Source organism: Leopardus geoffroyi, chromosome B3 (assembly GCF_018350155.1).
Source record: "Leopardus geoffroyi isolate Oge1 chromosome B3, O.geoffroyi_Oge1_pat1.0, whole genome shotgun sequence".
NCBI lineage: Eukaryota > Metazoa > Chordata > Mammalia > Carnivora > Felidae > Leopardus > Leopardus geoffroyi.
In genome coordinates this window covers 93,731,742-93,747,155 of record NC_059337.1, presented here as the reverse complement: position 1 = coordinate 93,747,155, position 15,414 = coordinate 93,731,742, and the positions used below count along the sequence as shown (strand labels likewise).

At 34.0% G+C, this 15,414-nt stretch overlaps 1 protein-coding gene across 4 annotated transcripts in view; it reads right to left on the bottom strand.

The window, feature by feature from the left end:
• The window catches only part of FANCM (FA complementation group M), a 68,287-nt gene that overhangs the window by 17,961 nt on the left and 34,912 nt on the right, over nucleotides 1–15,414 (bottom strand). For 2 of the 4 annotated variants that reach the window (XM_045450869.1, XM_045450868.1), the window contains exons 12-17: nucleotides 11,075–11,232; nucleotides 10,182–10,337; nucleotides 6,498–8,403; nucleotides 2,193–2,284; nucleotides 2,009–2,077; nucleotides 253–381 (exon numbers count right to left, since the gene is read on the bottom strand). In XM_045450869.1, the coding sequence (XP_045306825.1) occupies nucleotides 253–381; nucleotides 2,009–2,077; nucleotides 2,193–2,284; nucleotides 6,498–8,403; nucleotides 10,182–10,337; nucleotides 11,075–11,232 (2,510 nt within the window). The remainder of the gene's footprint in view (nucleotides 1–252; nucleotides 382–2,008; nucleotides 2,078–2,192; nucleotides 2,285–6,497; nucleotides 8,404–10,181; nucleotides 10,338–11,074; nucleotides 11,233–15,414) is intronic. The other 2 variants (XM_045450870.1, XM_045450871.1) reach the window with 2 other exon arrangements.

Sequence of the window (15,414 nt, the reverse complement as noted above, 5' to 3'; positions counted from 1 at the left end):
AACTATCACACCTTGAGATTTTAATTCCAGTAAAACAAGTAAAATTAGGGTGAAAATATTTTTAATTTTTGGATTTTTTCCTATAAAGAAATCTTAACAAGAAATATACTAATGTAAAACCTAATTTTTATTATTAATACATATGATATATGGGTATATATATATATATATGTATTTAAGTACATATATATATATATATATATATATATATATATATATATATATATATATAAGAAAATGAAAAAAGTTTACCTTAAGGTGACTCTGTTTCTTTTGGACTTTGATGCCTCTGTTTGCATTCCTGTTATGACCCCTGAAGTCTTCTAACTGTGGATGTTGTTTGTGAAAATCGTCACTCTCATCACTAGATGAAAATTCTAACTGTAATAATTCAATAAATGTCTTGCATAAGAAAATATAATTGAATTGTATTTTAATGTATTTCTCACAGGTTTTTGCTTTTATTTTCTTTTTCTTTTTAAATAGTTGACCTAACATTTTTTGTTAGAAAAACAAAATACTCTCACAACTCAAAGCCATGTTAAAAATACATAATACTTAAGAATTTAAAAGTTAAGTGATGCTAAGTACTAAAACACTAAATTAGGTACTACTATAGTCTTCATTCAATTTAGTATACATCAAATGCATATGATGAATACTTATAGTTTTCATTTATCTCCTCTAGAAGATCCTAAAGGGCTGTACAAAAATTAATGAAGACTATAAATATAACTCTCAGAATCAGTCATCAACGTACAGCCCTTTCCAACCAAGAAATAACTAAAACCATGACAAATTTTGACAATGAGGCCTATCACTATATCTCTTCAGAACAACATAAAACCAATCAAAAGAATCAAAAGTTTACCAAAATAATTTCAAATAACAGGAATAACTTTACTTTAAAATGGATTGATCACCAGCATTGTCAATATTTTAATTCATTTATGAGGCAGTCAGACATTCTAGTTAAGGTAGCAAGCTAAAGCCATTTTTCTAGTGAAGTGTTATAGGAGTATATACAAAATAAACATGAGCTGATAACATTTTTAATAATTTTGCAGTTTCTCCTAAATTGCATTAGAGAATTAAAATACACAATAATACCTAATCTCAACTTTTAGTTATCAAATAGCTATAAACTGATAACAAATGAACATCATTAGCCTTCAGACCTGCCCTCTACCTAAACTGCAGATTCAGTCCTGCCAGACAATGCCTGCCAGACACTGTCACATCACTATTCCACAAAATCCTCAAACTCAAACATGCTCAACACTGAATTTGTCATCTTTTTGCCTTCTCTAAATTTGTGAAACATATTCCAAACAGCCCTAGCCAAAAACCAGAGACTCATCTTGAACTCCTTCCTTTCCTTCTTTCAAACCCATTCAGTAAGCAAATGAAAGAATAAGGCCTTCCAAAACTGACCCAAATTTTTCTGCAATTTTACTTCCTGGCACTCTTTGTCTTTACAATCCAGTAATAAAGAGATGCTATTTCCCTGCTTTGCGTCATTCATTAAGCTGCTAGCTTTCTTGGCAAGACTTCCCATTGGCTTACTACCATATATGCTCTAAGGTATTTATATCTTCAAGAAACATTCCAGAACTCCTAAGGACTAAGCTAAAGGCTTATAATTTTTTATCACTTATTAAAGAATTATATTGAAATTATCTGTTTACTTATCTGTCTCTCCTGTTAAGACTGTAGGTGACTTTAGACAATTCCAGGACATCATACTTATAGTAGTATCCTGAGCATCTTACACAGTAGATAGAGAGCAGATATTTAGTGAACTGATGTGTACTGACTAAAGTAAGAATAGTTTTTAAAGAAGTATAAATTTGAAACAGAAATTCCAATCACATAGGAATTACTATTCTTGTGTTAACCATATACCTATTAGATCAAATACACCTACATTCACCTACACAAATATTTTTCTTGTAATATTTACTCTAAAATAATTTGAACTACTATACATTATCTATTATCTACTTACTCTGTTTAGAGGAACTCTGCGCTTTTTCACAGCATGAAGTGGGGACGCAACTTCCCCATTTTTCTCATCCTGGATAAAGTAGATAAACAGATAAAAAGTTTTAAAAAAAAGACTTAAGTGGGGGTGGGGGAGATAGGGAGGAGGAAGCCTTTATATAATCACATTGTTGTCATTACTGACTTACCTGAGGGGATTCTAAAACATTTCCTTTTGTTTTTTTACTTTTTCTTCGGAAAATCTCATCATCTTCACTTTCACTGCTTGTTAATTGTTCATCTATAATTTATTAAAAAATGAATCTGGTCAATAGATTTAAGTTCATCCACAACTATCTATTTTATTGATTTAATGTTAGTTGGGTTTTTTTTTTAATGTTTATTTTGAGAGACAGCATGCGAGCAGGGGAGGGACAGAGAGAGAAGGAGAGAGAATCCCAAGTAGGTTCCATGCAATGCAGCAAAGACCCCGATGTGGGGTTTGATCTCATGAACTATGAGATCATGACCTAAGCTGAAATCAAGAGTCAGACACTTAATTGACTGAGCCAGCCAGGTGCCCCTGATGGGTGCATTATTTAAAAAGAGTTTTTCAGGGGCGCCTGGGTGTCGCAGTCGGTTAAGCGTCCGACTTCAGCCAGGTCACGATCTCGCGGTCTGTGAGTTCGAGCCCCGCGTCAGGCTCTGGGCTGATGGCTCAGAGCCTGGAGCCTGTTTCCGATTCTGTGTCTCCCTCTCTCTCTGCCCCTCCCCCGTTCATGCTCTGTCTCTCTCTGTCCCAAAAATAAATAAACGTTGAAAAAAAAAAAATTAAAAAAAAAAAATAAATAAATAAATAAAAATAAAAAGAGTTTTTCAGAAGTTTGGCCAAAAAATCAGCATGAGACAGAAAAATAAAACAGAGCCAGTGAGGAAATTAAGAGGATAACTTTTGCTAATAACCACATATTTAACTAAAATAACATTTGTATAAATACGTTTATATTGCCCATAGTTGGTAGTTAAATATAATGCTAGAAAAAGTTTTAATGAAAATCTGACATAAAGATAGGAAAAATGATCTCACCCATTAAGAGACTTAATATTAAAGTGTTAAAAGCAAATACTGGAGGCTCAAATGTAACATAAACTTCGTAAAAATATAAATGTCAGAGTATACCCAAAACTATGCAAAAGAGTTAATTTTTAAAAATTAAACATATTTCCAGACCTTAATTAAGTTTTCATCTTAAATGAAACATTCATAAATCATGTCCTTTACGCCAATGAGAATAACATAATCAAAGATTTACATCTCAATAGATGCAGAAAAAACATTTGACAAAATACAGCATCGTTTCTTGATAAAAACCCTCAAGAAAGCCAGAATAGAAGGAACATACCTCAAGATCATAAAGGCCATATACCAAAGAAAAACCCACAGCTAATATCATCCTCAATGGAGAAAAGCTGAGAGCTTTCCCCCTAAGATAAGGAACATGACAAGGGTGTCCACTCTCACCTGTTACTCAACACAGTGTTGGAAGTCCTAGCCTCAGCAATCAGACAACACAAAGAAATAAAAGGCATCCAAACTGGCAAGGAGGAAGTCAAACTTTCACTCTTCACAGATGACATGATACTGGAAAACCCCAAAGACTACACCAAAAAACTACTAGAACTGATCCATGAATTCAGCAAAGTCACAGGATATAAAATCAATGTCCAGAAATTGGGTGCATTTCTAAACACTAATAATAAAGCAGCAGAGAGAGAAATCAAGGAATCAATCCCATTTACAGATGTACCAATAAACATAAAATACCTAGGAATAAACCTAACCAAAGAGGTGAAAAATCTATACTGAAAACTATCAGAAAACTTATGAAAGAAATTCAAGAAGACATAAAAAAAAAAAAATGGAAAAACACTCCATGTTCATAGATTGGAGTAACAAATATTGTAAAAATGTCAATACTACCCAAAGCAATCTACACATTCAATGCAATCACCTGTCTAAAGAACACCAACATTCTCCACAGAGCTAGAACAAACAATACCGAAATTTGTATGGAACCCGAAAAGACCCCAAATGCCCAAAGCAATCCTGAAAAAGAAAATCAAAGCTGGAACCATCACAATTCTGGATTTCAAGCTGTATTACAAAACTGTAATCATCAAGCCAGTATGGTACTGGCACAAAAACACTCAGATCAATGGAACAGAATAGAGAAACCATAAATGGACTCAAAAACGTATGGCCATCTAATCTTTGTCAAAGTAGGAAAGAATATTCAATGGAAAAAAGTTTCTTCAGCAAATGGCTATTGGGAAAACTGGACAGTGATATGGAGCAGAATGAACCTGGAGCACTTTCTTACACCATACACAAAAATAAACTAAAAATGGATGAAAGACCTAAACATAAGACAGGAAGCCATCAAAATCCTAGAGAAAGCAGGCAAAAACCTCTTTGACTTCGGCCACAGCAGCTTCTTCCTTGACATGTCTCTGGAGGCAAGGGAAATAAAAGCAAAAATGAACTATTGGGACTTCATTAAGATAAAAATCTTCTGCAAAGAGAAGGAAACAATCAGCAAAACTAAAAGGCAACCGACAGAATGGGAGAAGATATTTGCAAATGACATATCAAATAAAGGGTTAGTATCCAAAATCTATTAAGAACTTACCAAACTCAACACCCAAAAGACAAATAATCCAGTGAAGAAATGGGCAAAAGACATGAATAGACACTTTTCCAAAGAAGACATCCAGATGGCTAACAGACACACGAAAAGATGCTCAACATCATTCATTATCATGGAAATACAAATCAAAACCATAAGGAGATACCACCTCACGCTTATTAGAATGGCTAAAATTAACAACTCAGACAGCAACAGATGTTGGCGAGGATGAGGAGAAATAAGAACCCTTTTGCATTGCTGGTGGGAATGCAAACTGGTGCAGTCACTCTGGAAAATAGTATGGAGGTTCCTCAAAAAATTAAAACTAAAACTACCCTAAGACTCAGCAATTACATTACTAGGTATTTATCCAAAGGATACAGCAGTGTTGATTTGAAGGGGCACATGCACCCCAATGTTTACAGCAGCACAACGGACAATAGCCAAAGTCTGACAAGAGCCCAAATGTCCATTGACTGATGAATGGATAATGATGTGGTGTGTGTACATGTATGTACATATATATATAATATATACATATATACACAATGGAATATTATTCAGTGATCAGAAAGAATGAAATCTTTCATTTACAACAATGTGGATGGAATGAGAGTGTATTATGTTAAGCAAAGTAAGTCAGTGAGAAAAAGACAAATATATGATTTCACTCATGTGAAATTTAAGAAACAAAACAGATGAACATAGGGAAGGGAAGCAAAAATAAGATAAAAACAGAGAGGGAGACAAACCATAGGAGACTCTTAAATACACAGAACAAACTAAAGGTTGCTGGTGGGTGTTGGGGGGGGGGATGGGCTAAATGGACGATGGGCATTAAGGAGGACACTTGCTGGAATGAGCACCCAGTGTTATATATAAGTGGATGAATCACTAAATTCTACTCCTGAAATCATAATAATGATTTGTCTGAAAAAAATAAAGAGAGAAAGAAAGAAAGAAAGAAAGAAAGAAAGAAAGAAAGAAAGAAAGAAAGAAAGAAAGAAAGAAAGAAAATAAACATGGAAAGTAAAAAAAAATTTTCAGAGCAAACTCATTTTACCCTACGGCCTGCTACAATAATCTATACATAAGCTAGAATTGAGTTCTATCACAGTACTTAAATACTACTAAGTCATCTTAGTACCAAACATCTATCACTATACTTTCTAATGTTCTACAAGTATTTAGAATTAGATCACAGAAAGCCAGAGATTTCTCTGGAACTTCTGTGGTCTTATCTCAGTCCTCCAAATACAGTCTTGTTTCTCAACTTTTTTCAACTATTTTGCTATATGAATCATCTACTTTATACTGTTCCCTCCAAATCTTACACTTCCTTTTCCCTTTGTTTTTATTTTATAACAACCAAATTCCCTATTATTTTCAACATATTCAAATTGTAAATATTCCTGAAGAGTCAAAATGAAAATCTACGTTAAGAAATCTACATTACCAATCTAACCCAGTCCACAATTCTGTCATCTTCTGAACCTCCTAAATATCCACTATCTTATTATTTATTTGGTAGTTATTTCCACAATTTACTATTATCTTTTCAAATGTATATGTCACACAATTGTTTGGGTTTTCCAGCCAAGGGGCAGGGGCCAAAGGGCAGGAATACCTTTCCCATGGCATGCATGTCATAAATACATGCAGATAAAATACATCTTTTTTTAGTAAGCATCAACTTAAGAAATACATAATACATCAATGATCTCATTCAATACACCAAATATTGAAAAATTACATTTTCAAAAATTACAGAAGCTTATGTAAATTATTCTAGCAAGATTTATGTGTTTTATTAAGATGGAATCTTACCTTCAGCAAGATGACAGGATTGATGAAGACTGATTTGCTCCCTGCTTTTAGCCTTTTCTACAGAAAGTCCTGAATCATCAAAAGTTGAATTCAATATTTCTTTGAAACTTTGTAGATCTACTTTTCCCTTATTAGAATCTGGTATCCTAGGCATTTCCTTTCTCTTCTTAGAAAATGAGTTCAACGTGTTTGATTCAGAAAGTGGTGTACTCACAACTTTTTCTCCTACTGGCAAAGAAAATTGAGAATAACCAGGAGACATAAATTCTTTATTTTTTGCTGCACTCAGTGGAAATTGTGCAAAATTTGGACTCCACTTATCTTCACTTGATGGGATAGTAATGGTTCTACTCAAAGAACTAGCAACATGATTTCGTGGTATTACTGCTTGATTTGAAGCATAATTTGCATCACTTATCTCCTTAACATCTAAACACCTTTCAGATAGATCTAAAAACTTATTATTTATATCTGATGCATGTTCTAATATTTCATCATCAGAATCTGGACCACAAAATCCTAAATCAAAAGTAACAGAGAATAAATCCTTAGAGCAGTCAAAAACATATTCATCACTCTTCAGGTTTTCCTCATGCACACCTCTCAAATCTTGATGAGATTTCCAACTATTAGTATCACAGATAATTTGTTCTTGGGGTTCAGAATCATTGTCTAACAAAAGTTCATCAGAAATTAAGAACTGAGAGACCAGTGCCATTTCACTTACAGCAGTTTTGTCTGGCACACAAGAAAATTTATATTTATTGTTTGAGGGAGAAAGGCTCACACCATTAAACTCTGTATTAACATCTTTGAATAGTGGTAAACTCTCATCCTGATCAGTGAGCAGTATTGGGAGGCCGTTGCTATCCCTATAATTTTTCTTTTCAACTAAATTCTTTGGAGGGCCTATGTTTATTTGAATATGACTGCTGGATACTAAATTTTCATTTATATTATCTTTATGTACTTCATCAACATAGTCATTGAAGCTTGGGTCATCAGAAATTTTATCATTAGTTGCACTATAAAACCAACTTTTTTCAAAAGAATGATTAATAGATTTAAGCGAATTCAATTCTAAATCCTGTTGAGAATTTACAGGTGAATATGACATCATACGGGTAGATTTATCATTTTGTAAATACTCAGTGCAGGGTAGGAAAGGCAAATTATGAAGTTCAGAACCCTTAGCAATTTCATATTCCAAATTTGAGAGTCCAATGAGAGGTGGAGGAGAATGAGACAAAAATCTCTCTACATTAACTAGTACCTCTTCCGTTAATGAATGACAATTATAAAATCTGTCATCTATTCTAGTTATACAAAGTTCTTCCTCAAATGGAAGAAATAAGCTAGATGAAACATATTTCTCATCAATGAAACTGTTATAACCAGAATCTAAAAAATTTCCAACAAATGAACTAGATTTATTTGTGAATTGACCTTCCATCAATCCACGTGGCTGATGAACATTTTCACTGACAGCACATACGGCAGCAGCAACTTCATCTGTATCTGAGGCCCTTTTATCATTTAGTACGTCTACCTGAAAAATATTTTCAACAGTAGCACCGCCATCAGTATCTAAAGAATCCATAACAACATCATTATTTTCTTTTTTAGGCTGATCTTTTTTCAATTCTTTAGAAGATTTTTTCTTTAAAGAAGCAATTTTAATAGGTTTGATTTCAGTTTGTTTAAAAATTTCAGCACATTCTTCATCAGATTCTGCCACTGAGAATGAACTGTCTTGATTTATATTCCTTGAAAATGATGATTTCTTGTTACTAGTAAAGGTGCCATTGGCAAGAGGATTGTATCCATTCTTGGAAGCACGAAATGTTGAACTAACATCTTCCATTTGTAAATAAGATATAATTTCTGATTCATAGCTGCATTTTCCCTAGGAAATCGGAAAATGAAAAAGTCACAAGAAAACAAAAGAGCCAATACTAAACGAGTTTACTTTATGTTATTTTCCAAACAGTATTACATTATTCAAATAATTTTCTCTTATAACTTAAAAATTATTCTAATAAATCAAACAAAATTATAAATGACACTACTGTATAATTATCATAAATTATCTTTAATCAGTCAATATTTTTGCATCCTGAAAATTTAATACATGGAAAGACCCACAATAACTGTTTGCAGAAAGAACAAATTTAATAAACACGTAAGATTATAAACACTAAGTTTTTCACTTCTAACATTTAATTGAGCAACATTCTAATTTCCTAAAAAAATCGATATTTAAGTAATTAATGTATATAAATGCAAACCACATATATGTACGTTAAATTTACTCTCTTGATAAAGGTAAACTAAGAACAGCTTTTAGAACATCTGAAGTAGATGTACCAGTACATCTATTAGGCTGTAGGCTGGAATATACTATTTTTAACAAATTTCCCAATCAAGAACTCTTAGAGTGAATTTGTCTTATTTATCTCTAAATCTAAAACAATAGTCCCTCCCCCATTTCTGACCCACACTTCCCTCTTCCCCCTGAGTGGCTACTTTAGTCAGGATTCCTCTACTATTCAGGGACTGAGCAATTAACTAATTTTTTTGTATAATAAGTACACTAAGTATTCATTTGAGAATGTTTGTCTCCCTGCTGGTGTCTATGCTTCCCACAGACAGAGTATTTCATTTAGCCAAATGATGTATAACTGGGCCTGGGAGAGAGGTGGACATATATAAGCGCAGATTTTATGGGATCCACAAATAATTACTTTATATATGTATTCATGAACACTAGCTAATAATACAAATAGCAGCTACAATCTATTGAGTCTGCCAGTTACTATTCTAAGTGCTTTACACATATTAACTCATTTAATCCTCACAACCCTATGAAGAAAGTATTATTGGGGCGCCTGGGTGGCGCAGTCGGTTAAGCATCCAACTTCAGCCAGGTCACGATCTCGCGGTCCGTGAGTTCGAGCCCCGCGTCAGGCTCTGGGCTGATGGCTCAGAGCCTGGAGCCTGTTTCCGATTCTGTGTCTCCCTCTCTCTCTGCCCCTCCCCCGTTCATGCTCTGTCTCTCTCTCTGTCCCAAAAATAAATAAACGTTGAAAAAAAAAAAAAAAAAAAAAAAAAGAAAGTATTATCGTTATCCCCATTTTACAGATGAAACTGAGGTCCAGAGAGGTTAAGTAATTTATAGGTACATGATTAGTAAGATGTAGAGTTAGAATTCTAACCCAGACATTTTGGATTTCATACTTATAGTAGGTTCATCATTCTGATTCTCTCAAGGAAGAAAACCAAGAAACTGCTCAAGGAATCAATAATTCTCTAAACTACTACCAGGATCAAAGAGACATACACCAAATGACCTATGTGATGGAGAATATTTCAATAAATCCCATTCTAACAAGAATCCTAAACTAGCTACTAACAGTTTATATAAATCATTAGTATATTAAATTTTTACTCTGGTTTATCTGTATTTTAGATGATATTTTTCTAATTAAGTCTACTAACTCACCTAAGGCAGAAAACTGGTTCCCTATTAAGATCACAAGGAACTTTATAAGAAACCAAAATATTCTAAGTATCACTATTTATATTAAACACTTGTTTCTTGTAACTTCAAATTAAGAAGAATAAATATCAAGTATTCTAGTTTCACCATCATATCAGTAAGAAAAAGTTACAACAAAACTCTACCTCTTCATGTCTCATTCCTTCTATCATTTGCATAATGCTTATAAAATGGTGGCAACGATCTGAATGGTCCACTTGATACGTAGGAAAAGGATGATCCTGCCATACTCTCCAATCAGATAGAGAGAGTTGATGAATTCCAATGGCTGGGTCTTGAGTCTTGAATAATGATTTTAAAAATGGTAAAAATGATAAATATACATACTCAGATTTCATAAACTGACTTAAAAAACAGTATAATCAGCCTACTATAAATAATCTGAATTGATTTGGGTATTTTGAACTAAAAACTCAGGAGAATAAAGAAAAAGAAAATAACAGTTCATGAGTTTGAGCCCTGCATCAGGCTCCGACTGACAGCACATAGCCTGCTTGGAATTCTCTCCCTCTCCTCTCTGCCCCCTGCCTCCCCCTCTCTCTCTGTGCCTCCCCCACTCCCATACTATTTCTCTCTCTCTCTCTCAAAATAACTTAAAAAAAAAGTTTTACATAGTTTCAAAAAAGTGTACAAGGATACTCATGACAGCATGATTTTGTTAGTAACATATTAAAAAGAATTCCAAAAACACAACAGGAAAATAAGTAGTGAAGCAAACTATGGTATACTACGGAGTAACATAACAACCATGTAAATTATGCCTATGGAAATGCTCATATAGAAAGTAATTGGAAAAATGCAGACATTATGTAAATACACTACAGTGAAATAAAAATATATACACAATAAAGAATATAAAGAAATTAGTTCTACAAACTTAGACTTTAATATTCTTTTTAAACTGTTTATATTCTTAATTTTTTAAGTAAGCTGACATTCTAAACATACACATTCCTCTCCACTCCCAAAGCTATTGCATTATCACTCTAAAGAGCATCTGAAAACATGTTCAACTTACTGGTCTGTCTTCCTCATTTTCTAAAGATAAAAACTGAACTTGAGGCAATGTTATTTCCTTAATTTCATCACTGTCTCTTAACCTATAAAGTTTGTTCCATAATTTAAATTCTTCTGCTGATAGGTACCAATCTTTCTTTGAATTACTTTGCTTCATTCCTACAAGTTGAAAAAATAATTGAAAAGAAGTTTTTAAAAATCTGCTAGGCAAACACAAAATACACAACATCAACTCAAACTCTCTGTTTATAACTATTTATGTTTGCTAAATGACTGATTCTCTTCCTCAAAACCAGTATTCTTCACATAATCATTTGGTTGTCACTTCCTGCTTCTATAGATCTTCTAACTTTCTCTCACCTCTTTGAAAGTACTAGTACAGCCTCCTGTCCAGAAGCTAACCTTCCATAATGACTTTGTTAATATAACAGAGCCAGGCAGCTAGGCTCTCAATCTTGGTTCGTTTTGGACTCTCTCCATGTTGTTGTCTAAGATCTGGCACAAAAGAGTCAAAAAACTTACCAATGAGAACTGATATGATTCTATCATTGTCATCTGAAAGATTATCTGACGTTTGGTTGGGAGTAGGGGAAGATGTCAAGTCTAAAAAGCATTTTTAGCTTTAAGTCTTAAATGGGGGGGGGGGGGGGGACGTGGAGGTAAACAGAAAAGACCTGCTACAGAAAGTGAAATAATACACTTTTTTTAAAAAGTATACCAAATTAGGGCACCTAGGTGGCACAGTCGGTTAAGCGTCCAACTCTTGATCTTGGCTCAGGTCATCATCTCAGGGTTCATGAGTTCAAGCTCTGCATGGGGCTCTGAACTGATAGAGCAGAGCCTGCTTGGGATTCTGTCACTCTTTTTGTCTCTGCCCCTCCCCTGCCTGTGCATGGGCTTGCTCGCTGTCTCTCTCAAAATAAACTAAAAAAAAATTTTTTTTGAAGGTATACTAAATAAACCCTTTCTGACTTCCATAACCTCTACAAAGGAAAATAATCAGCAAACTGGAAAGGATAAACAGTATAAAGAACAAACTCTGGTCCAATACCAATGAGGACAGAAAACAATCAGAAAGTCTACTGAATTAGGAATCAGACAACTTCTGTCTTAGCTATTCCCAAATACTGTATAACAAGCTTTTGAAGGCACCTGGGTGGTTCAGTTGGTTAAGCGTCCCACTTTGGCTGGGGTCAGGATCACATGGTTCATGGGTTTGAGCCCGTGTTAGGCTCTGTGCTGGCAGCACAGAACTTACTTGGAATTCTGTCTCTTTCTCTGCCCCTTCCCAACTCATGCTTTCTCTCTCTCTCAAAATAAACAAATTACAAACTTTAAAAAAAAAAAAAAGCTTTTGTGAAATAACAGGTTTAAATTTTCAGGTCCCTTTGAGATCTAACAATTTGAGGGTCTCAGACTCTTAAAATTGGAAGGCATTCCTATCTTTTAGTCACTTTAAATAAGTTCAGATCTCTAAGCCCAGATGAATTATATACTAATATACAGAAGATTACATTTATACATACAATCTTAGCAAGATGAATCACTGACACTTGAAAAATCAGGAAGGGGCACCTGGGTGGTTCAGTCGGTTGAGCGTCCGACTTCGGCTCGGGTCATGATCTCACGATTTGTGAGTTCGAGCCCACATCTGGCTCTGTGCTGACAGCTCAGAGCCTGGAGTCTGCTTCTGATTCTGTGTCTCCCTCGCTCTCTGCCCCTCCCCCACTCATGCTCTGTCTCAGAAATAAACAAACATTAAAAAAAAATATTTAAAAAAAAAGAAAAATCAGGGAGAATGGGGGAAAAAAGCATAGAAACATGAACATGAGCTAATATTTTTAAAAATAGGTTCTAAAAAAAAGGTTCTAGAATCTTACAAGAGAAATTTGTCATCCATGTCTAGTTAGTTACATTTTAGAACCAATTATTAAACATATGGTTTATTTTAACATTTACAAAAATACAATTATCACTAAGAATAATTAATGCCAAGTTAATCAAGTTTTGATGCTATTATTAGTTAAATAAATTCAAAAGAATCCAAAATACCATTGACTCCTAAATAATTCAGGGGTTAGGTTATGCCCCAGCTAAAAACAGGCACTTAACTTTTGGCTCCCCTAAAACATCACTACTAATAGCCTACTGTTCTTTGGAAGCCTTACTGATAACATAAATAGTCGATTAACATATATGCTTTCTATGTTTTATGTATTATTTACTACATTCTTATAATAAATGTAGAAAAATATTAAGAAAACCATAAGAGAAAATACATTTACAGTATTGAGCTATATTTACTAAAAAAAACTACAGTTAGACCAGTGTTGTTCATGGATCAACTATACATACTATCTTTTTTCTTTAGCCAAAGGTCTGGCAAAGTATTGTGAATGACAGGTATATTCCTATTAAGTAGATTTGTCTGAGGTTTAATAAGCATATCCAATAACAGCTAATTATTAGCTGTTACTAATAATTAGCAATAACAATGGTTAACAGCTCTGAGTTAATGGAAAGAACATTAATAAAGTGAATCCAAAGCAACGGACTAGGAGGGAAAGGATCTCGAAACTTCATGGTATGAAAATCAGTGGAACTGACAGTTAAACTTGAGAGGTATTGTCTTCAAATATATAAAGAACTGCTACTTAAGTACACAAAGGATCAAAACCATTCCTTGTATCTAGAAGATAACACTAAATCAATGAGAAGAAGGTACAAAGACATTTTTCAACATATGAAAGAAACTTCTTCTGTATAGGGCTTCTACATAGGGAAGAACCTTTATAAAGAAATAGAATTTCTAGATTAAAAGATATTCAAGCTGAGACTGAATATGCATTTAACAAGAATACTGAATGCAGATCAAAACCACAAAGAAACATCATCTCCCAGCTGTTAGGATGGCTACTATCAGAAAGTTGAAACATAACAAGTGTTGGTGAGGATATGGAGAAATTTGAATCCCAGTATACTGTTGGTGGCGTCATAGCTGTACAGCTGTTAGAGAAAACCGCATGGAGGTTAGAGAGCTGTTAGAGAAAACAGCATGGAGGTTCCTCAAAAAATTAAAAATAGAACTACCATAGGATCCAGCAATTCCACTTCTGGGTACATACTCAAAAGAACTGAAATCAAAGAGATACATGCACCCCATGTACACTGTAGCAGTGTTCACTCACTATATGTAAGAGATGTAAGCAATCCAAATGTCCACTGACAGATGAATGAATAGAGAAAATGTGGTATGTACAAACAATGGAATATTATTTAACCTTAAAAAAGAAATCCTAACTGGGCCACCTGGGTGGCTCAGTCAGTTAAGTATCCAACTCTTGATTTCGGCTCAGGTCATAATCTCATGATCATGAGATCAAGCCCCATATTGGGCTCTGAGCTGGGTGTGGAGATTAAGATTCTCTCCCTCTGCCCCTGGACAACCCTAAAAAAAAAAAAAAAAAAATCCTACCATTTGCTACAACATGAATGAACCTATAGGAAATTATGGTAAGGGAAATAAGCCAGTCACTGAAGCACACATACCGCATGATTAGACTATAGATATAATATTATCTAAAATAACACAATCAGAGAACAGAATGGTGTTGCCAGGGGCTGGGTGGAGGGAAAAATTGGGAGTTCTTGCTCAAAACATCTAAAGTTCCAGTTGTATAAGACGAATATATTTTATAGATCTGCTATATAACATAGTGCCTATAGCTAATATGATCTTCTTCTTAAAATATTTTTTAAAAATAACTGCAGAAATAACTCCTATCTTGGTAGGTAATTTGACCAGATGATCCCCAAGGTTCCTTCCAAATGTTAAAATATAACTATATGATTTTGTGATTCTTTAAAAGCTCTAGTTAAAGATTAAGCAAAATTTAAAACAAAAAATTTTCAGTTTCTCTTCTTCATAGTGTTAACATTTCAAGATATTTTCTTGATATCACCAAAATCTCTGCAGTTCTTAAACTACCAACTCTCATTACTAGAGATGCTCCCTGGCACCAAAGTATTTGTTTCTCACTGACTCAGTATCACCAGAAACTTGGTCTAACTTGGCCACTATCTCATATAAGAGTAAATTTAAAAATAAAAATAAAAATAAAATCGCTTTTGCAGAAAGGGAAAGAAACCATTTCCCTTCCTTATCTTTTATTTTTTATTTTATTTATTTATTTTTTTTACTTTCTTTTTTTAAATAGGTTCCTTGCCCAATGTGGAGCTTGAACTCACAACCCTAAGATGGAGAGTCAGGTGCTCTACCCACTAAGCTAGTCAGGAGCCCCCATTCCCCTTCCTTTTCTTAAAATTCCAGAGATCCCTAAT